Source organism: Amblyomma maculatum, chromosome 4 (genome assembly GCF_055883805.1).
Source record: "Amblyomma maculatum isolate TAMU_Amacu chromosome 4, ASM5588380v1, whole genome shotgun sequence".
NCBI lineage: Eukaryota > Metazoa > Arthropoda > Arachnida > Ixodida > Ixodidae > Amblyomma > Amblyomma maculatum.
Window position 1 is genome coordinate 204,664,094 of NC_139347.1, and position 22,856 is coordinate 204,686,949.

General features: G+C 46.6%; 1 protein-coding gene across 1 annotated transcript in view; it reads left to right on the top strand.

Annotated features, from left to right (window-relative positions):
* The first annotated feature begins 21,600 nt into the window (after positions 1 to 21,600).
* LOC146194037 (rho GTPase-activating protein 6-like) overlaps positions 21,601 to 22,856 on the top strand; it is a 124,405-nt gene continuing 123,149 nt past the window's right edge. Inside the window, exon 1 of the mRNA XM_084602943.1 lies at positions 21,601 to 22,195. Coding sequence (XP_084459069.1) covers positions 22,159 to 22,195 — 37 coding nt within the window. The 5' untranslated portion in view covers positions 21,601 to 22,158. The remainder of the gene's footprint in view (positions 22,196 to 22,856) is intronic.

Here is a 22,856-nt window from a genome sequence, read left to right on the forward strand (position 1 = left end):
GGCCACATGCGCAGATCCTGCCCTTTCCCATATCAACAAGAACCAGAATCCAGAGACGCACTAGCCTACCAATGTGGCGTCTGCAAGGCTGATGACCACGGTATAACATCTCCTACCTGCCCCACAAAACAGAAGGGAACACAAGATACGTCATGCAAATTCTAAGCCATGGTCTCAGAATGTAAATACAGCCCCTGTGGATATCTACAACGGGAGGGTATTTTTGCAGATCGTGAACGCGCAATCACGTGACACAAAAGTGATGTAGAGCTGCGTCACTTCTGCGTGTCCTGTCGGTGTATTTTTTTTTTTTTTTATTTTACTGGGGCAGTGAGAAAAGCGCTTGGCCGTCGGAGCGCGGCTTCGAGCTGGCGGAGGGAGAGCATTTAGCCGTCCGCACTTAACAGCACGCACGCTTTCTTCTGTATTTTTTTCCCTATTAGGGGGGGAGGTTGAAAGGAGGGGCGGGTAAAGCCCCTCAATAAAGGGGCTTTAGGGGCGGGCAGGATAGCCAACGTAGACAGTGTGGTTTCAAACGAGTGACGGCTTGGAGCTGCCATCGGTAAAGCAGTATATGCACGCTTGCTTCCTTTCTTCTTTTTCCCTAGCTGTGAGGTATGGGCTGGTATGGCTTGAGCGGCAGCGAAGGGAGTGCTTAAGATTTGCTGTGCCATTTACTTGGCTCAATCAGCCTCTTTTGCACCTTAAACGTTAGCCTCAATTACGTACGTACAACAACTATATATATATAATATGTAGTGACGTACCCGTAAGCTAAGTAACATCGTGTATAATTTCACAGCTTAATTCCAAACATCAACGTGTATGCGCAAGATGCTGTCATGCAGTTAAAGTTACTTGCTTTTTGCCACTAAAAAACTGCATGTGTGTGGGCGCGCGTGTGTGCAAATAACTCATGCGCAGCTACTCCATATATTTGAGGCCCCGCATAAGGTCGGTACTCTTGCACGTGTTCACTGCAGTCAGGAAGCAAACTCACAATCCCTGCAGCGCGCTGCGAAGAAGCAGACTCGCGACTCGAAGTCTCTGCGTCACTTCGAATACCAGCTCTAACCCCGCCAGACCACCGGAAGAAAGAGAACGAAAGCAAATGCGAACGCACAAAATCTGCGCTCACTCATTCGACCGGGGGAAGAAAATTCTGTTTTTCTGCTGCCCATAGTCATGTCAGCACTGCTTGGAGCGATGGGGGCGAGGAGAAGACTGTTGGAGGAGGAGCCATGGCGTGCACAAAACTAACTGCCGCGAGCGCTTTCTCTTACAAGGAAAAAAAAAAAAGAAAGACTAAGTGAGATACGCGTACGTGACGTTAGGCTATGTCACCCATGTGTCACCTGCAAAAACATTCTCCCATCTACAACCGGTTGGACGATTGCCGATGGGATGACGACGAGTAGCCGGAACTTGGGGAACCGCACTCGCATAAGTTCGCTGAGCAGCAGACATATGCAACAGAGTGTGTAAGGACCGCCGATGCCAGCAAGCTAAAAACAGCGCTGCATGCCGGGGAATCCCAATGACGATGTGGCACAAGTGCTCGATAAGAAGACAGCAGGGGTCACCAGTCGAGCACCATGTTTTATTGAATGACAGAAGTGGACAACCAGACTGCACGCCTCTTTGCAGAGGTTGTAAAGCTCCGACAGCATCATGAATTGCTTGCACGCCGAAGGCTTGCTGGATGATACGTTGCAAATGGAAATGCTTAATAACCACCGACTGTCGACCATCGACAACCGACCTGCCTCACTTTGTGCTACTTTGATAGTGTCTGCGTCATATGTAAAGATAATTCTGCTGCATCATTGGTCCATTTCATGGCGGCACAGCTAACTAACCTGACGCCTGCTCTATTGCAACGCTTGGACTCCCAACTAAAGATGGCTTTTGCAAGCTTTTCCGGGGTGCTCCAACGGAACTGCAGAGGCCCCTCCACTAAAGTGGAGAGCTCAAAACCCTCCTTCGTCAACCCAAGCTTCAAGTGTGGACCCTGTTACTTCAGGAGACCAACGCCTTGCCAACAATTTCAGGCTTTAGTGGTTACGCGTCCCCATCGATGAACGACCGTCGTGTACACACTGCTTCCCCTCCAGGAAAGGCAGCAGTGCATGTTGAGACACGTTTCCTCACGTGTGCCTCTCTCTGGAAAACTGGTGCACCCCCTACCAGGAGGTAGTTGCAGTTGCTGTTAAATTGCAAATGGAAACTGTTGTGGTAGTGTTTTTTTACGTTAGGCCAGCAAGTGGCACCCCCTCACGTATTGTTGGACTGTGCAGGGAACAATCAATTAACGTTAAAAAACATTGAGCAGTCAACTTATCACGAGCTAGGCGACACTTCTCACCACCCCGTTAAAAAGGGGATGCTAATAATTATCTGTCTACCTGGGCTGGCTGTTGACTGTCCGTAGGAAATGCCCCGGTTGCCCGATTCTAGTCTGAGGTGATTTCAATGCTTCACTTCAAAACTGGCGGTATCGGGATGGGATGGGGGGCAGGACGCCTTCGCGGATGCGTTATTTACTCTTCTAAACAGTCTGTGCTCAGCAACCCGGGCTGTTTGTAACAGCTGCACTGCCACATATGCTCCTGATTTGGCGCGGTGGTCTGACCCCGGAACTCCCTCGTGGTGCATTTAACCTGATTGCTGGGAGAGTGACCATCACCCGATCATCATCAATGTCCATCCATCACGAGTGCACCGGTTACGTCGCAAGTCCACTGTGGTCAACTGGGATAGCTCCTGCACTATTCTGGAAGATCTGCCTGTGGAGTCGTCACCGCTGTTTGTTGACCGCATACAATGCGCATTAGACAGGACAACAATTACTACACGTACAGATGTCGGTCTACCGGTTCTTAACATCGTTCTGCTCAACTTGCGGGCTGCTCTCCTACAAGCCGAACTGGCTGCTTCACGAGCCCTATATCAGCTTAGGGGTGAACCACATAACTGTTAAGGTTCGCAAGTATGAGTGGGATCTATAACGACGCTGTGGCATACGTGGTGTGAGCAGTTTATTACAAAGTCATCAAATACATCTCTCTGACAAACTTTCAGGGCAATGGAACAAGTTTGCCATCGCCACGACGCAGCGACTACCGCGTGCTTCGCAACTAGGTTCTGTGTGTGTGTGTGTGTGTGTGTGTGTGTGTGTGTGTGTGTGTGTGTGTGTGTGCGTGCGTGCGTGTGTGTGTGTGCGCGTGTGTGTGTGTGTGTGTGTGTAAAAACTTTATTTGGAGGAAGCTTGAGGCACGGCCGCTCAATGGAAGCGCACTTGGTGCGGCCCGTCGCGTCGCGCCTCGATGGCTGGGGAAGCGCGTATTGGGAGAAGTTACAGTTTCCGCCGTCATTCTCCGCGGGGGCGCCACCACTCCGGGACAAGGCGCCGCCGGCACGGACGAACAGACGACGCGGAAGGAGCGCGCTTGCTGGGTTGGCGCTTGTTATCGTTTTGACTACTCAGCATAACAGCGTCCTAAGCGTATGCAGCACCATGCCAGGCAACTGCTGGATGCCGCTGAGCATCACGAAAGCAAGAAAAGATCGGTTACCATGAGTTCCCGTGCGATTCACAATGTCGAGCAGCATGGCTGAAAAACATATCTCGGGAGGGCTGGGATGGAAAAGGAAGCCGGTGGGAGCCGAGTGAGAAGTCACTGGTATACTCACTACACTTCACAGATGACGATTACAGGAAGAACATAAAACTGAAGATCCTGCTTCCTTCAGCTGTCCCCTCCGTGTTCCCGAACTGCCCACATTACAAGTTAAGTTACTCACGCGGGCTCATGTTGAGCCAAACAACCTTGAAAAAATTAATGTGCGCACGTCAATAGCTTTATTTTCCCCACTTGTTATAGCTACACTTCATTTCCTCCTGGACAATCCCCCGTGTCATCCTGAAGCATGTGCGTTTCAAGATAGCTGCGCCACGATCACTATTATGACGATGATATCAAAATGGTATGCCTTGCCCAACATCGCATAAGTGAAGCCATGGAGATACCAAGAGGAGCCGCTCTATTTGTCAGATGACGAGCGACTCTCTTGGTTAGCGTTGGACTTTGCCATATCGAAGACATTCAGGTCCAAGGAGGCACGTCGAAGCAAAGGCTAACCAAACAAACGTACGAAGCAACAATCATGACAACCAGATCCACAGTGGCGCAAATTAAGTACCTTCTTGATCACATCAAGTATCTTACAACAATATATTCGGTGTGCCTTACTAGTGCATTGCATTTAACCGAATCTTATTTTCAGCTTCCGATACGTCCTAAAGCAGGCTCTGAAAGCAGGTCTATGGTATCGATTTTTAGCAGCCTAAGGCAATTCAAAGGCGGGAACGACAAAGTTGACGCAAGGGCTGCAGTTTTCACCTCGGAGAAAATACTGAAGGTACCACTAGCGAAAAAAATATATATATCGATTGATGTTATACACATTTTGCCATGTTTTTTTTAGGTTGGCATCTTGCAAGCATCAGTCTGCAAATGCACCTATCAACAATAGGCAGCTATAAAACTTGGCATTCGTGATTATGAAAGTCGTACCTTGCCAACTGCCATATCACGTCTGCTGCGAGAGAGTTTTCGAGTCAGCTTGGATTCATTCATGTGTGGTGTGAACCAGCAGCTGAGATAGAGTTAGCACCGATTGCATTCTTGGCTGGTTACCTTGCACGTCCATTTAATGAGAAAGTATGAATAGCTTTACAGAATCTCATGAAACATTTTTATTTATTCTGTTTTCAGTGCCTGCCCGTGTTTTCATTATTTACATATTACCAAAGTTTAAATAACTTCTAGTGCTGACTTTAGAGTGTCAATAATTTTATTTTATTATTCCCCATCCATTTATTAACTTTGTGCCTTGTAATTCCTGCAAAACCCTGGACTTATCAAATTTCTTGATGATGGACGCCTAAGGTATCTGAAAATCACCATGCACCTTTGTTAGCAAGGTGATGAAGTGCCCGCAGGTCATAAGAAGCGGCAAGCTATGCAACATGTTAATTTCATCCCTTCTTCCCTATTTTGTGCAATTTCCGGAGTTGATTTGCGAGAGAGAAGACCGCAGTCACACTAAGGACCTAACCAAACTAATGCGACCACTGCTGACCAACTGGACAGGCAACATCAATCAGACAGTGGAAAAAATCACGCTTGCACAATCAAACGAGAAAAAAATTGCCTAGCCTGCGGGCGTGTCGTTGAACTGGCTGTCTTGTGTTGTTTCTTTTGCAACAGTTTGAGTTAGCTAGTATGTTTTGGTGGTGGTAACCACTTGAATATTATTTCCAGTGAAAACGGAGGAACAGGCTGAACAATAATGTTGAACGATACGTCCTGAATTGTAAATTTCCAGAAAGGTGCACGCTGGAATAAATGGCCCCAAACCATGTCCCGATTTTAAGATTGCAATATCTAATACGTTATTACAGTGGTTGAAACGCAATTAAATGGGTACGCACTCAGCGAAGCACACGGCTGCCTCGTTCTCGTTGTAAACGGAAGACCACGAATGACTTGGAAAAGCCTAGTGATAATGACTTGCTGCTATCACCTTATCAATAGCAAACTTGCACATAGCATCACATACTGTGTGAAACGTAGCTCATAATCCTAAATTGAGCAAGCGCCGACCACGCGGACGCCGAAACGAAAGCACAACCACGGCCGCTGCGCGCAGCTCTCCGCCCGGACTCGTCCCGGAGCGGTGGCGCCGCAGCGGTGGCGATGAGAACTAGGCGCAATACGGCTCTTCTGGGCGACGCGACGGGCCGCACCCAAGTGCGCCTCCATTGAGCGGCCGTGCTTGAGGTATCCGGAGCAACCTCACGCAAACACTAGGTGGGCTCCTCATTACAGAAGCCCATTGGCGACCGCTGCGGCTCGGGCTCGGTGGACCAGGGCCTTCTGGCTTGCCAGATCGGAGCATCCGAGCAGGGCTGCCTCGCAGTCCTCCCGGGTGGGGTTGGGTTGGGTTCGGGGGTGAGGTTTGGGGTTAACTGACAGGCCCACACCATGTGGAAGATGCCCGAAGACTTCTCCGCACAGTGCGGGCACTTTCCTGTACAGGCAGGATCAAAGTGTTTTAAAACTGCCGGGCACAGCAGCGTTTTGGTGTAAAGGCGGAGGAGTGTGCGTTCCTCCACTTTGTAAGGCCCTTACAATGCTCAGGATAAATTGCATGACCGAATTGAAATAAAAGTGAGAGCCGGATTGGGTTCGAGATCCGTATCTTAAGGGTCTGAAGGCGTTGCCCGGAGAGTGAGCACGCGGGCGGCGGCGTCGGCCGTTTCATTGCCTTCGAGGCCCATGTGAGCTGGAGCCCATACAATCGTTCGAGACGCGGGGGCCCCGATGTAGTCACTGTTTTGAAGGATGCGGTGCGCAAAGAGAGGAATGTACTCCTGTTTAATATTTCTGCAGGCCCCTCTCGAGTCGGTGATGATGACTCGTGAGTCCTTGTCTGCGGCGGCTAACGCGATGGCAACTTCTTCCGCATGTGTTATGTCTTGAACTAGGTTCTCTTCGGACGATTTTTCCAGAGAAGTGGCACGGATGCTTTTTCCGAATTATGGCGTGTTGCCTTCGTGAGCTACCATTTCTAACACTTCAGAGATTGCAGCACACACAGATAGACATAGGTCAGTTGTAAGTTCAGCGCTGTGGCTGTGTCTTCTCTCGTCCTCGTCGTATAAGCGCTGCACCGATAACAGACTGACTGCCCTCAGCAGCCGACACCGATGTGTTTGCCAGTTCATGTCTCAGTCGCTTGCAATAATAGATGAGGCTAAACGGAAGACATCACGCCGTCAGGATGCCATTCCTTACGAAGTACAATAACCTGAGTAATGCTGTACTCTCTCAACTTCTGCGCACCATTACCAGTATGGCTAGACGGCTGTGTACCCGAGATCTGAAAATCAGCCGTTGTGATCCCAATTTTAAAGCTCGTCAACTTCCTGCTTATTTCTCTGACGTAAACACTGTGCAAGCTGACAGAAAAAAATATTAGTCACACGACTGCTACCACCCCGCATGGGAGCGCCACGGTTATTACCATCCCGCTCAAATTAACTTCAGTTCATCCATGGGCACCGAAGATGGGCTGGCTGTGTTGGCCTTGCAAGTTCGGTCGTCAATCCACAGCCGCCATGTACGCACCATTCTTGCGAATGGATGTCGAAAAAGCGTATGATAACATTAGCAATGCCGTCATTTTGAACTGTATTGACACGCTGCCTTTCCCTCTTAGGGTAAGCAGTTTCGTAAGATCTTTCCTTGAAGACAGAAGATTTGAAATACGGCTTAATAGCGACTCCATCAAATTATTTCGCGGTTCGAATCGATTCGCGGTGTACTCCAGAGCTTGGAACTGTCGCCAACGTTATTTGATATTGCCTTTATTCTCTTTACATGGCGCTTAAATAATGTAACTGAAGTCAAATGTCTGCCCTATGCTGATGATATCATGGTGTGGAGTACACACCATGGCCTGTTGACTCAATCGGCATCCTTACAGTCATCCTTGGATATCACTGCCAATTGTGTTGATTTTGTCGGCCTAGACCTTTTCAGGAGCGAAAGTATGTTCACGTCGGTCACCAACCGCTGGGGCCACCCTAAACTCGCTGCGATGCCGATCCGTCTCCAACTATCTGGAACCCCACTTCACGAAAGTCCGGCACTGAAAATTCTAAGATTGTCAATCCATCAGTCTGGAATGGGGACCGCCTGGCTTTATCAGACTAAAATGCAGGCGGTGAAGAGCTTGGATCTAATCAGACGCATTGCTCCTAAATTCGATGGCGCTCACTCCCACGTCGCACGACATTTCGTGACAGCGGTTCTGCAACCACGCCTTATTTATCAATCACAGTTTCAGCACTTGACGACAGCTTAATACGATCGTCTAGAAGCCTAAATAGAGAGGCTATGTGAACCATCACTTGTCTCTCCCGTATCACACCGGTCGTGGCAATGCATGAGAACACTCAGCTCAGCACATTAGATGAGCTGGTACAGCAACGCCGTGATGCTCGTAGCCTAAGGCGACCCTTTTGCACTCATCGTGAGCACTGTGGACCTATACTACATCGCACATCATATTTTCGCCGCCATCGCCAGTTCTTCACGCATGAAATTTTGCTTTGCGGAGCGGCAACAATAAACCTACTGATCTTTATACCAGTCTCATCTTATGCGGCATCCTTCCTTCGTGACAGGATCACGGAACACAATACGCAACTGCCCCACGGCTCAATAATTATATACCTATAGATGCCAGCATTGACAGATGTGAAGCGAAAACTGCAATTCATTGTACGTGAAAGCCAACACGTAAGACATCCAGATATCAATTCGAATAACCTCCTTCTTATTTCTGTGCTGAGCTCGTTGCCGCCCAAGACGCACTTCGCTCTGCATCCGACATTATCGTGCTGCCTACAACCAAAATTGTCATCCGCATCGATGCCCTTCAAGCAACAGGTCTGCTTCGACGCGTTAGTCGCAAATCTGCCAGAATATACATCGTCTGGAGGCTCGCATCCCGCAAGCCATTCGAATTGAGTAGGTCCCACGCAATCTATTCAGTTCACAAAGCTTTGCATTTCTGAAAACTGCCAGGCGATCTAGCCTCATCAGTGCCACGCTTCCTCAATGTGAATATTGCCACCCTCATTTTCACAAGAGAGCACGTCTGGCGCCGCACACGCACTCTTGTCCCTCCGTGTGAGGCAACTTTCCTAGCGGTCTTACGCGCGCAGAGGAGGTTGGGCTACGGAGTATCCAGGTCGAGGTTGCCTTCACACCTGCTGCGACTCCGATACGGCCTCAATATCGACATTTATATTCACGTCCAAGGTTTCCTGTCTGTAACTCATAGAATATTTATTTATTTATTGAACCCTCAGTGCCGGAGGCTATAAAGAGGGGAGTGGTTACAAATGATAATATAGAAAAATACAGAAACAAGAACAGTAAGTGTCACTAAAATAATTCTGCTATTCATACAATGTTAGCTAATGCGTTGCGGAAATGTTGGTTATCAGTGGTATTGACGATTTTATTGTTCCACTTGCGTTAAGTACGAGGCATGAAAGACTGAGATGCTGACACAGTGTTAAATGTTTCAATTGCAACCTTGTGACGATGATCGGTGCAGTGCGACACGTAGTGGGGAGGAGAGATGAGCGCGTTCCGTAGAGTGGAGTGATGGTACACTTTGTGAAAAAGACTGAGACGAATCATTTTTCGGCGGCACGCTAAGGGTTGTAAATAGAAGAAAGTGTTCGGGCTGGTTTTACGCTTGGACCACGATTAAAGTTAGACAAAATAAAACGAGAGGCGTTATTTTTGACCAACTCAAGCGATGCAATTAATTTATCTTGATGGGGATTCTATATAGTTGCTGCGTATTCTAGTTTAGAATGGACTAGTGTTTTCTAAAACAATAATTTTTGAGATGACTGAGTTTTTATGAATTTTCAATGTACGTAGCCCAACATACGGTAAGCGTTGTTAATAATGTACTCGATATGGTGTGATCAGGTGAGGTCTGCAGAAATGTTGGTGTTACCGTGTCGGGATACTCTCATAACTTTATATTTGCCAATGTTTAGGTCCATGTGCCAATAGTTGCACCAAGAATAAATGTAAGAAAGATTGGTCTGAAGAAGGTTAGCATCGTCAGGAATTTTTGTTTCAAGAAAAACAACATAATCGTCAGCAAACACGTGGATGTTAGATGTTACTTTGGAAAAAATATCGTTGATGTAAATGAATAACAAAAGCGGTCCAAGGCTGACCCTTGAGGCACGCCCGAATAAACATCACTGAAAGCTGAGTTATAATTGTTAGCGCAAAAAAAAAAAATTCTGATCAATTAAGGAAGTATTCGATCCATTTAAGACTGTTATGATCAATGTTCTACTGATTTAGTTTAAACAGTAATAAGCGGATACATACCTTGTCGAAAGCTTTAGAGAAATGAGCAAAATGCAATAAGCCTCTGATTCTTTGCCTAAAATAACATGACGTTTGTTAATAAAGCAGACAAGTTGGGTATCGCATGAATATAATTTTCGGAAACCGTGTTGTGCGGGTGTGATGAAGGAATTAGACTCGAAAAAATGAGCGAGGCAGGTATTCACCATTTACTGTGGGTGTGCCTCTTTCACCAAACAACCCGTCACGTTACCTTACCTTGGACGCAGGGGCCTCATCATTGTTCACTTTTGGGATTTATTAGAACTACCAGCCTTTTTTCTTTCATTTAATGCCTCAATTTATTTTCTTATTAAATATTCTTTTATGCCCTGAGCCAATAATAAGCGCCACAAAAAAAACTGGTTAGTGAAATGTCATTGTTCAGTGAGCAGTTCGTGGAACCATTATCAAGCCGCTGATCAAATGATAGCTGGGAACTAGTAAGCGCTAAGCTGAAAGAACTGGAAGTAAGACACATTCCAAACATCACGGTCACGACGTCATCACAGAGTAATGGGTTTACTTCCAACGTTAAGCGATGTGTCCGGGAAGAAAAAGCGCGTTTATACTGAGCAGAACGTTCGACATCTGAGGTCGATTGGAAAAACTACCGTGCATAATCAAGAATATGCCAAGCAGAGGTTGAGAGAGCCAAATATAACTTCTCTAAGCGTGACATATCCACTGTACTTAATACCTATACTCAAAAGTTTAAGAAAGTAGTCAATCCTATGCCCTCTTCATCTAGTCTGATAACATTAGGAAAAGACGGTTATTTGATTCAGCCATGCGAGGTTGCCACCGAAATGAACCTATTTTTTAGCTCGAAGCACCAATTCTGATAGGTTTTAATGCTGCTATTATAAACGCGGAATAAATGACGTCTTAATTACACAAGAAGGAATTGAGCAAACTATTGATCGTCGGTCAAGTAATACAGCCCCCGGGCCCGATAACTTATGTCCTAAACTGCTCAAGTTAACTAAACCAGCGATAGCTATCATAAAAACGTACTTCAAAAGGATGGAAATTTGGGCTGGTTGGCGCATGATCTGAGGATAAAAATAACGCTAACAGAGGCAAAGCAAAGAGAGGGACACGACGCTGACTAACAACCATGTTTTATTTCACGTTCGTCGGTTAAATATCTCTCGTTCGTGCAAAAAAAAAAAAGGAGGAAAGAAAAAGAGGGAAGGCAGGATAGACAAGATAACCACGTGGCATGAAATTATGCATTCATGCACAGATAATTCATTTCGCTGTCGCGAAGTGCTGTGGAAGGGATGCTGACGCACTCTTCACCCTTTTGCCGAATGTTGATGGCTTCTTAAATTTCTCTCGTCATTGGTCTAAGTAGGTAGATATGAGTGTGATGTCGCCAAGTTGGGGGGGCACATTCATGCTCTCGGCAATGCCTTGCCAGCTCACTGCTTATGGCGCCTTTCAAAGATCTTTTATGCTCTTGGAGTCGTTCATTTAAACAGCGCCCTATTTGACCGATGTAGGTGCGCCCGCATGGCAAGGGTATTTGATAGACTACGTGTTTAGTACATTTCAAGTGCATGATCTTGTGCTTCGTTTGGCACTGCTTCCTTCCCGTTCGCTTACTGTTGACGTTGGCACACATGCTCTTTAACTTGTTAGGTGCTGACATCAGCGCTCTTACGCCCACGTTTTCGCCTATCTTCTTGAGGTAGTGTGAAAAACCATGAATGTACGGAATTACTGCATACGGCTTCCTTTCTTGTGAAGTGGCCTTGATCTTTTTCCTGCCTCTCGGCAGGAAAAAGATTTTTTTTCTTGAACCTGCATTTTGTTTCATGGCCCTTTCTCCCAAGCATTTCACCCCAGAAGAGCCGAGCACCAGGCCGGGGGAAATCTTGTACCCATTGGAAACCGGTGGGTATCCGGCGGGACTGGGGATCGAACCCCGTACCTCCCGAATGCGAGGCGGATACTAGCTTGTACATCATGGTAACAGGATCTTGTCAATTGCGGCTTTGGGGCAAAAAAGAAACTGCTTCCTTACACCTCAGCCCATTCCAAGATCATCAAGCGGGGAATAGTGAAAGCAGCAATGAAAGCCGCATCGACAAGATCCTGTTACCATGATGTACAAGCTAGTTTCGACGCCCAGAATTGTCGGCTGAAAGGAGCATGTTACCCAACGCAGCTACTGGCCAGTGTCGCGGAGGGAGTACTGCAAGAACTTAGAGGCAGTAATTCCGTACATTCATGGTTTTTCGCATAACCTCAAGAAGATAGGCGAAAACGTGGGCGTACGAGTGATGATGTCAGCTCCTAACAAGATAAAGAGCGTGTGTGCCAAGGTCAACATTGAGCGAACGGGAAGAAAGCAGTGCCAAAAGAAGCATAAGAACAAGCACGTGAAATGTACTAAAAACGTAGTCTATCAAATACCATTGTCATGCGGGCGCACCTACATCGACCAAACACGGCGCTGTTAAATGAACGGCTTCAAGAGCATAAAAGATCTTTGAAAGGCGCCATAAGCAGTGAACTGGCAAGGCATTGCCGAGAGCATGAATGTGCCCCCCAACTTGGCGACATCACACTCATACTACCTACTCAGACCAATGACGAGAGAAATTTAAGAAGCCATCAACATTCGGCAAAAGGGTGAAGAGTGCGTCAGCATCCCTTCCACAGCACTTCGCGACAGCGAAATGAATTATCTGTGCATGAATGCATAATCTCATGCCACGTGGTTATCTTGTCTATCCCGCCTTCCCTCTTTTTCTTTCCTTCTTTTTTGCACGAACGAGAGGTATTTAACAGACGACCGTGCTATAAAACAAGGTTCTTAGCGTCGCGTCCCTCTCTCTGCTTCGTCTCTGTTAGCTCTGTTTTTAGCCTTAGATAGCTATCATGTTCACTTCAATCTTTCAGCAGTCTATTAATACACAGGAATTGTGCCGGGCGCTTGCCAAATCGTTGGCATTATACCTATATTTAAATTGGGAGATCCTTCTTGCCTTTCAAATTACAGGCCCATCTTATTAACGAGTGTACCGTGCAAAATTTTAGAACACATGATATCAAGAGCTTGTTACGTTTGGCGCGCGAGCGCCGGGGTAGCGTACCGCTGCGGCGCGCGGCCCCTCGGTAGCGTTGGCCTGGCGGCTCCGTGGACAGCGGACGGCATCAAAGGTACCAGCAAAGACGAGGCGTCTTTTAACGAAACAACCTTTACTGTAACATCAGGAAGAAACGGGCAGTGAAGCTGACCCGGAGAGATTACAGACACTCTCACACAGCTGGTGTCTAGCGTCGTGCCAACGGCGCGTCAAAGTAGTCTCTCTCCCAGCGGAGTCGGCCGCTGCTTTTTATAGGTTTTCCCGTTCACAGGGAAAGGGTAAACCCTCACAAGAAAGGGAGAGCCAAACATGTTGGTTCACGACGAATGACTCAATCGCAGATGGTCCGACCTCATCTCCTCCACCTCCTGCAGACGGGCGAGGACGGCTCCCTCTCTCACGAGCTCCAGGCTTGGCCGGCGTTTGCCCACACACACGCACGCACACACATTTGGCGCGTGGCAGGAACACGTCGAGTCTTGCCCGCGGGAGGAAGCGTTGCGCGGCCGATGAACGGCGTCGAAATGGCCGATCCGCTCGCGGTTCTGCCTGTTGCTATGCGGTGGCCGCGTCAGCTGTCTCACTTCTCGATGGAGAAACGTAACAAGCTATAATGAAGTACCTTAACCAGCACGTTTTTCCAAAACCAACACGAATTCTTGCGTGGCCATTCCTGTGTTCTGCCGATCTGCACGTAGCCGATCTGCACGACTTGGTACACCAATTAAAGAGAATTGATTTCATTTTCATCGACTTTGCGAAATCGTTCGACAAAGTTGCTCACAGTCGTCTTATATTTAAATTTGCAAACCTATTCGACAGCACTTTGAGTCTACCAATAGATTTTGCTCCGCACTAAGCCATGTAAAGTCTGGTATGGCTCAAGGTAAGCAGCAACCTCACTTCTCAAGTTAGGTGTTTTTCGCCATTATGTAATTTACAGAATGATTACTGACCCTAATGGTACTAATGCTTTGCAATCGTATCTTGACAAAATCGGGGAGTGGTGCAAACGATCTCATCTGGAAATCAATTTTTCAAACACGAAAGCTGCAACATTTACGACCACTAGAACTACTGAGCCCATCTCTTATTCTATGGGTAACATGGCCATTCAACGAGTTCCTGCGATCAAATACCTAGGTGTCCACATTTCTTCAGATTTGACATAGCATAAGCATATTGATTACATAACCACGAAAGTATCCAAAACGGTGGGTTTCATTAGGCGTCACTTGTACTTTGCAATCAGGCACCAAACAGTTTGCATACAACACATTAGTAAGATCACAGTTGGATATATGCCGGTTTCATCTGCTATCCCCATCAAGCCTATCTTGCAAATAAACTAAAATCATTTCAAAGTAAGGCAGCTGCGTTTACTACAACAGACTAAGCTCCATACTTAAGCATCACAGATATTTGATCATAACTAATTGTAAGCTCAGTTGAAAAGCGAAGACTTGTCAACCTGCTATGTCCCTTTCACAGGCTTCATCACAATCTATCATCGTTCACAGAATCTCATATCAAGCCTGCACATCTCATTTTCATTTTCCCCGTTTAGAATGCTGCTTTAAAGTGCAACCCAGGATTGCTCACACCAAACTTATATGTCATTCCCCTATGTTGATGGCCATTTACCATCGGAATAAACGACCAGCAGAAATTGTTCCCGAAAAAATTATGGCACCTTTGTTACCGAATTGAAGTACTTACTGCATGCTCATTCGTAATAGATTGTTGTCAGAATTGTATTCTTTTATACTTTGCACCCAGCATTGTGGTCCGCGTGTGTATGTGCGTCAAGTATGTTTTTGTACAGTCATGTTCTTTGTTTCTCGTAGCGTATGTTTGTTTATGGTTTTCAGCTTTTATATTTCACTATTATGTACTACAGTGAATTTATCGTTTTTTTAGAACCCTATGCAATTTCCGTAAAGGGCCTTTAGGGCACAATAATAAAAACATACTGCTTCCTTTCCTGTTCAAGTTTGTAAAAAGAGCTGAAAATTCATACACTAGTCTCTCTAGTGTTTTTATCTTCAGGTGTGACGGGCTCCACTTGTTTGTGCAGACCTCAGCAAAATGTTTCAATTAGTGACCAACGATTAGAGCAGTATGGGGAAAATAATGATGATTTTCATTGGTAGATAACGAACTAAAAGGAATGCTAAAAAATAAACGTTTCCTGCTGCGCTTTTCAGGTAGACAAAATATTACATTCATTTCATTTTAGAGCGAGGCCTCTACTACAACATGTAAAGAGAGAGAGAGAAAACGTTATATAATGAAAGTAAAGAAAAATAATCTAGAGCTCCCGTGGTTGGGTCCTCAGTCCAGGACTCCCGCGGCCTTTGCTGCCCTACTGGCCCGTTCAGTCAGCCAAAGCTGGTGTTGTAAACATGTAAAACAATCTGTCGTCCTGATCCCACTAAAGGACGTTGAAATCAGATCAAGGTCAAACTATGCACACACCACAAGACCAGCGATGTATATACCATATGTGTGACTATATATCGCGCAGCACGCGGACGCCTTTGCATTTCGCGTTTCTATAGACAAGGTGAACTGTACAACATAGTTTCTCTTTTCTTTATAACGTTGTTTATTGCCTCAGGGCATAATGGAATATGTTAAAAAATATTCGGGCTGAATATATAGCACACTAAATACAGCTTTTGAATTAAAGGGGTAGAAACACAAAATACCAGGATGTGTAAAGCTAAAAAATAAATAAAACTTGTCATGCGCTTCCTTTGCATGCGGAGACCATCACATTGAAGTATTAAACTCAGGAAAGGAGTAGAAAATATTTTATTCCCATTTTAAAATATGTGGAAATGGTCGATTTTGCATTCTGGATCCATCGCTAGCGCATTGACTGTGATGTAAATTTAGTGAAAAAACTTAACAAGGTATTTGTGACGTTATTGCATAGTTTCCTGACGCGAGAGACGGTGTTTTGAGATAAGTTTCCATCACCCTGAGCAAAGCAGCCTGCAGCAGCTTGTCTGTTCAATACGGCTCTTCCATTGCGCTCGTGCATATCAGAGTTACAGCGTTCTAACACGCGAACGGCACTGTATCCAAACTGTGCTTGATGGACGTTTTCATTGAGAAACTTGTAAAGACTGCCGCCGATGGTCGGCCGGCTCGGCAGACGGCATTGTTGTCGGTCTCCGCAGCCGAGACCGGAGTGGTCGTACGGCGGAGCAGTATAGCGCTAGCTGCTGGCTTGGTACTTCACGTTCGTACCAGAAAATACAAATGCTATCATAAGACTGCCTGCTATACGAGCTCGTACATCAGCAGCATGCTTGCACAACTGCAGACAATGGCTCCTCCCGTGGGTGCGCCAGGCGACGAAATGCGCTAGTCGAGCCCTTCACTAGCTTTAGTCGGTTTCGGAACGGTTCAACGCTGGAAGGTTCGTCACCGCTTTACTATGGATTTCATCTCACAAGCTCTATAAGGCCTGCGACCGTCCTTAATTGGCCTAATTTGCACAAGCATTGTCGACGACTGTTGCCGGCCACTTGAAGCATTTCTCGGCGGACTCCGGCGCTTCTTGGGGATTGTGAGCACGTCCTGCGATGTAAGCAATAGTCCATTTCAATTCACTGAAACTAAAATTATATTCAATCACCATTTTCATTCGCTAAAGTTTCTGATTCTTTTTTTTTTTTACAATCACCCGATTAGCATACACGCAAGTGGCGCTTAAATCGGTGCACGAAAGCTATGCAAACAACTCGCGATCATTTAGGCGCCCTCCTCCGTAGTTAAAGCAATTTTAGACTAAACGAAAGCCTCTTCACTATCGCATTCTTCTCATCCTCTTAAATAGCTTAAGAATTTGGGTGAAATTATAGCAAAGCGAGCTACACTCGACTACCACGCCGCAACGAGCGACCCGTTTCCACGATGTGATACAATGTTGCCCAAATGCCGGAGAGCAAGCTGGCGATAGCTGTTGACGGGATCCAACGACATTTCCGAGTAATGCATGTTGGAGCGGTGTGACAGGATCGCCAACACGACGCTGATATCATGCTGGCAAACGCAGTCGACCAAGTGTTCAGTTTGGCATCAGGGTCAACGGAGAATACCTGAGTAATCTGAGAATCGCTAATCATAAATCATAACTAATCATAAATGATCTATACTGGAGAAGAAAAACGGTAGGCCTAGAGATAAATATGGAGAAGACTAAGGTAATGGTGAACAGCCTGGGAGAGGAACAGCAATTTAAAACAGGTAGCGAAGCTTTGGAAGTGGTAGGCAAATATGTCTACTTAAGACAGGTATTGACCACAGACCCAGACTGCGAAAAGAAAATTATTATTAGAATGAGATTGAAATGCAGCGCATTTGGAAGCCACTCAAGCATTATGACTGGCAGGTTACCGGTATCACTCAAGAGGAAACTGCATACCAGTTGAATCCTGGAGGTACTGACCTATGGGGCTGAAACATGGAAGCTAACGTAAAGGGTTCCACTTAGGACAGCGCAGGGGGTTATGGAGCGAAAAATTGTAGGGATAAGAAACGTGCCCAGGGGGTTAGAGAAATGATTCAAGTTATCGACATTCTAGTGGAAATCAAGAAGAAGAAATGGGCATGGACTGGACATTTCGCGCGAAGAGAGAATAACCGATGGTCTCTAAGAGTAACCAATTAGATGCCATGGAAGGTATGCGTAGCAGGCGGCGACAGAAAATTTGGTGGATGGATGACATTAAAAAATTCGCAGTGGGCAAGCGAATGCAGCTAGCACAGGACTGGGCTAATTGGAGGGAAATGGGAGAGCGCTTCGCCCTGCAGTCGGTATAGTCAGGCTGATGATGATAATGTTTGGAGGCCACTGCAGAGAGTATGTTTTATTTAAGCACTTGTCTGCACATTTCCATCGAGCCCACAGTGTGCGGGGATTCATTGAAATAATATCCTGCCTTGTCATCGACGATGCATGGGCCCATATGCCATGCTGTCAGAAGATTGGACATCGCCTCTAGTACCGTTCTTACCCAAACCCTACGCACCCCGCCCCAGGAATAATAAATTCCGTTCCATTTCCCTCAGTTACTGTGTGGGCAAGTTCGTGGAGCACAAAATGTTTTCCCGTCTCAACAAAATCTGCGGCTTCCTCCACTCTACTCTCCCCAGCTTTCGCGAGAACTCTTCGCCAACGAGCTTCGCGGCAGATTCTGTACAGGTCAAAGTCATGGTAGCAGTCAACATACTACATGCTTTCGACTGCATGCAACATGGTCACATTCGCACCATGCCAGCTGAGACACAATGCATAAGGCCTGCCCAATTCCGTGATGTTATTCCCATCTGATAGCTCCGAACGAACTGTCTCTACTCTTGCCACTCACCGGCGGCACTGCACAAGGTACTGTTCTTTCTGCCAGTCCTTTTTAACCTGGGTGACACCCGACCCGCCCATACCGTAGCCGATATTCCCGACCTTCAGTTCCTCTTCGAACGACCTTACCCTGTTTACCGCCATTGGCTCTCCGGAAGAAGTCCAAACTACACTACCACACGCACTAACCCCGTATCCACACCGATCTTCGGCCCCGGGCAGAGGTAAGAATGGGAGGCGGGGGGGGGGGGGGGGGGGAGGGGGGGGGCTCGGAGTAGTTTGAACTTCTATTTATAACATGCGATAAATAACTTACATTGAACCTCTCAGTCCCTTTCTTCATCGACGGACAGCGCAGACAGCACACCGCGTGTAGGTTTATTGTGTCCTGGAAATGGTGCTACTGAGCTCCAACACTTTCATTTCTGCATATCATTAGCCAGGCCATGCATTGCCACTCAAACATGCGCTTATTCAGCGTATGTATTATGGTCAAAACACGCCGGCACCTTCAAGATAACCAGAGAATGCTTAATGATGCTGCCACAACAGTTGAAAAGTGGTGTTAAATATGGAAAATTAAAGTAAATGAGGAAAAATAGTTGTTCTGTGAGTAACGAACAGGCTCAATATGTCGATGACTATAGTTATCATACTTTAATCAGGTGACATAATTAAATATCTGGGAGTCCTCATTTCTCAAGATTTCGACGGGAAAAATTAAGCTCTGAAAATTAGTTCAGCTGCTGAATGGTTTTAGCGTCGAAGATTAATGCTGGAATCGTGAGCTCTGTCTATTTAAGCTATGTGCAGCCAACATACAAGCTTTTTATGGGATCCCGTGGAATCAGAAATTTTTTTTTTGAAAATCTACAACGAAGAGCAGCTCAATTTTAATGTCCAAATATGCACGAACCGACCTTGTCATAGAGATGCTGAGCCTTCTTAAAATGCCACCTCTAAACGAGCGTCGGTGGTTGGCCAGATTGAAATTCCGGTTTCAGCTTTCAAGAAACTCCTTCGTTATCAACAGTTCCCTTTACCTGCAAGCAAGTTAAGCACCTAAGAGCAGGTCATGAATATCGCCACTAAGCCCTGATTCCGAGCATTAATGTATATGCCGAATCTTACTTCCCGAGGACGATAGCAGAATGGAATAATTGGCCAGCATCTCTGTTGCAGGCCACTACTTTACCAACTTTTAAAAAAAAAAAACTTTTTCTACTTTACACTCAAAAATGTATTGTTAAGCATTGCGCTGGTGACGGTATGCCCTTGCAAATGTACGCCGGAAATGTGCTCTCCCTTTTTGTTCTCTTGTTTGTGTGATTTATCTGCACTTGCGTTGAAATTCATAAAGAAAAAATAATTACAAACATTGTTTAAATCATTACAATGCATACAATTTACCTAAAATTTAGAGTGAAATTTGTATTCTTTATAGATGTTTCGAATTAAACTCATGTTACGTCCTAGCACTGTAACTGCCAATGGCCAATAGTATTTGGAAATAAATAAATAAATAAATAAACAAATAAATAAATAAATAAATAAATAAATAAATAAATAAATAAATAAATAAATAAATAAATAAATAAATAAATAAATAAATAAATAAATACAAATGCCGGCCGCCTTGCTTCAGCCCTGTGTCGACTCTGTGATGTACGAGTTAGTGAACCACAAGATAGAGTCGTGCAGTTTTTTTAATATAGATTTTCCGTGCAAACACCCGGCGTGTTGCAAAGTTTACAGTGAGGCTTCTATTAGACGTAGATGATGCCTTTGTAACACATCTATATGACTGCGTATATATCCATGGCACATCAGCCACTGATCCCACCGAAGACCTCTCTTGACGTCATGCTAAGTGACGTGTCAAGCTATGCGCCTTAAGCCTGCCGTCATAGGGTTCACCTGTTCCTTTCAGGTTTATAACAAATACCTCTTTATGAATATGTATGTAGCTGTTGCTTTGTGCGAGAAGCAGTACAAAATCACCTGACCATGCCGACACTAACTAGCCTTACATTTTTAACAGCACAAGACGCAAGACCAAGAAAGAGACACAGACACGGTGTCTATAGTTTTTGTCTGTGTCCTGTGTTTTGTACTGTTTAAATCATATGTCAAGAGGAATCAACTGGTCTAGCTAATTCCACTCTTGTACTAACTAGACAGCAATATGTCTTTGAGGTGTCAGCCTGGACAGGAGGAATGAAACTCGACTCCTGCAGGCTTTTTTTCTGTCTGTAATGTCATGATCATAAAATTTGCCTTTCAAAGTTTCTGAGAGACGACAGATCCTGATCACCGCACACAGCCCTGCGCACGCCACATTCTGGAGTGCAGGACTATATTGTGTAACAAGACTGCGAAGGAAACTGAACGCTGACAATAGCCGGCCGCATTAGAGATGCAACAAAAGAAAATGCGAAAGTGCTGATATATTTATATTCCTGCTTCCCGAAATTTATTAGAAAAGAGGAGCAGATGAAAGCATACATGCAAGGGTCTGTGCTTACTTCCGTGAGCGTGTGTTAGAAAGCACGTGTTCCATTAGGTTCCCAAGCATGAAAACTTAATCCGCCTTTGAAGTTAAGCGTATATTAAATCAAATTAAAAAAGAACTCGCACGCAACCACGATCGGCGTTTCAACACCTAACGTAAGAACGTGCACCACCACATGACACACTGTATGTTTCCCGGCATCTCGCGTCGCTTTAGGTGTTACAATAAACGTAAATAAACCATCTCGCTGATTACGGGCGTGTCGTCGCCTTCGAAACGGTCGGTGGAGGCAGTCGCCGCTCAGGCCACCGTCTGATCGAGCCGGTGTGCGTCCGCGATCTCACCGTCGTTGGGTGCCTCGTACATGCAAGGGGCGCCGAGCTTGGACCCGACGGCGCACCACCACCAACAAGACAAGAAGAAGAAAGCGATCGCTCCCGGCGGTGCCGAAAGGAAGAGCGCGGAGTAAGCACACACCGGCGGGCCGCGCCGGCGTTTATTTTTAACCAGTTACGTCGGCGGAGCCCGGCTATTCTGGAACGGAGGTCCTCCGGGATCTAGCCGAGCGCGCGGTCTCTCCGCCATGTCACCGGGCTTGCGACCGGCCGTGCAAATTTGAATCTCGTCGCATTGCGAGCACGCCGCTGCCTCACCGCTGCCTCCTGGGCTGCTGCCGCTGCTGGTGCGCCCGACGCTCGTGGAGCACCCCACCCCACACTATCCGCGACCACAGCTGCGCCGCCACCGTGCAACGTCCACGCCCGCGCTGTTGCATGCGATCGCTGCGCCTGCGTCCAATTCTTCTGCTGCAAGTGCACGCTGCTCCGGGCCACATCGCGACGTGCAAGAAGACCAGAACGCTGCAGAGTCGCCGACGTTGCCTTCTGTAAGCGGCTACCTGGGGCGATATCGGATATGGGTCCGTGGCTTGAGGCAAGATCACCTCGTCGACTGTCTTGACCTGCCCGGTGGGCCTCCATGCTTTTTGCTGCAGTTTCTTCTTCGGTGTGGCTTGAGTGCTGTGGTGAGTGAGGTGTCCGAGCTCCTCCTGCTCCTCGTGCGCTTCTGATATGCCGAACACCCGACGACTGCGGCGCCCAGGATTGGCCGGCAGTGCTGCTCCGCTGCCACAATCGACGTCCCAGTGCATGCATGGGAGCGACTAGCGAGGAAGACGCTTTCGACGAAGGTGAGTGCAGGCGTTCTAGCACATACGTCTGCAGTGAACTTCGTAGTTCGATTTGCAAACCGGGCCTGTCGGTACCACTCCTTTGCGGTATACGCCTAAATTATCGAGCTGCTTTCTTTCTTAGATTGGGGCTGAGCTTCCGCATCAATTACGGTGGTCGTGGTGACCTGTGAAAGAGTAGGCGCGTGTCAGACCGCCTGAAGCGCGGAAGTCTGTCATGATGTTAGCGATGTACGATTAATTACGCACTAAATACGAGGTCTCCCCGTGCATGCGATTTCCAGGCTTGTGAAGCATCTAAGCTATGCAAAACCTGAGAGGACGCAGGAAGCAGCGTACGAGCAAGCACAATGGAGTATTGGTCTCGTACGTTATAAAAGGTTACGCTGCAGCGCAAGCATTCTCACGCACTTCCGGTGTTGCCAGTACAGAATGGCAAAGAATGCGCTCACTGGTATTTCGTGCCACCACAGATGAATTAACGGAACAATAATCGTATAGCATTGGCGAAAAAGTATAACAGGATTATCGCTTTGTTTATGCACCGTTTTTAGTCTTCTTGCGCCCTTTCAGTTAGGTTTGAGATTCCTTGCCGCAACCTTCAGTGCAATTTTATATTGCGGGAATCGAATCAACTATCAGGTTCCTTTCTTTTCCTCGT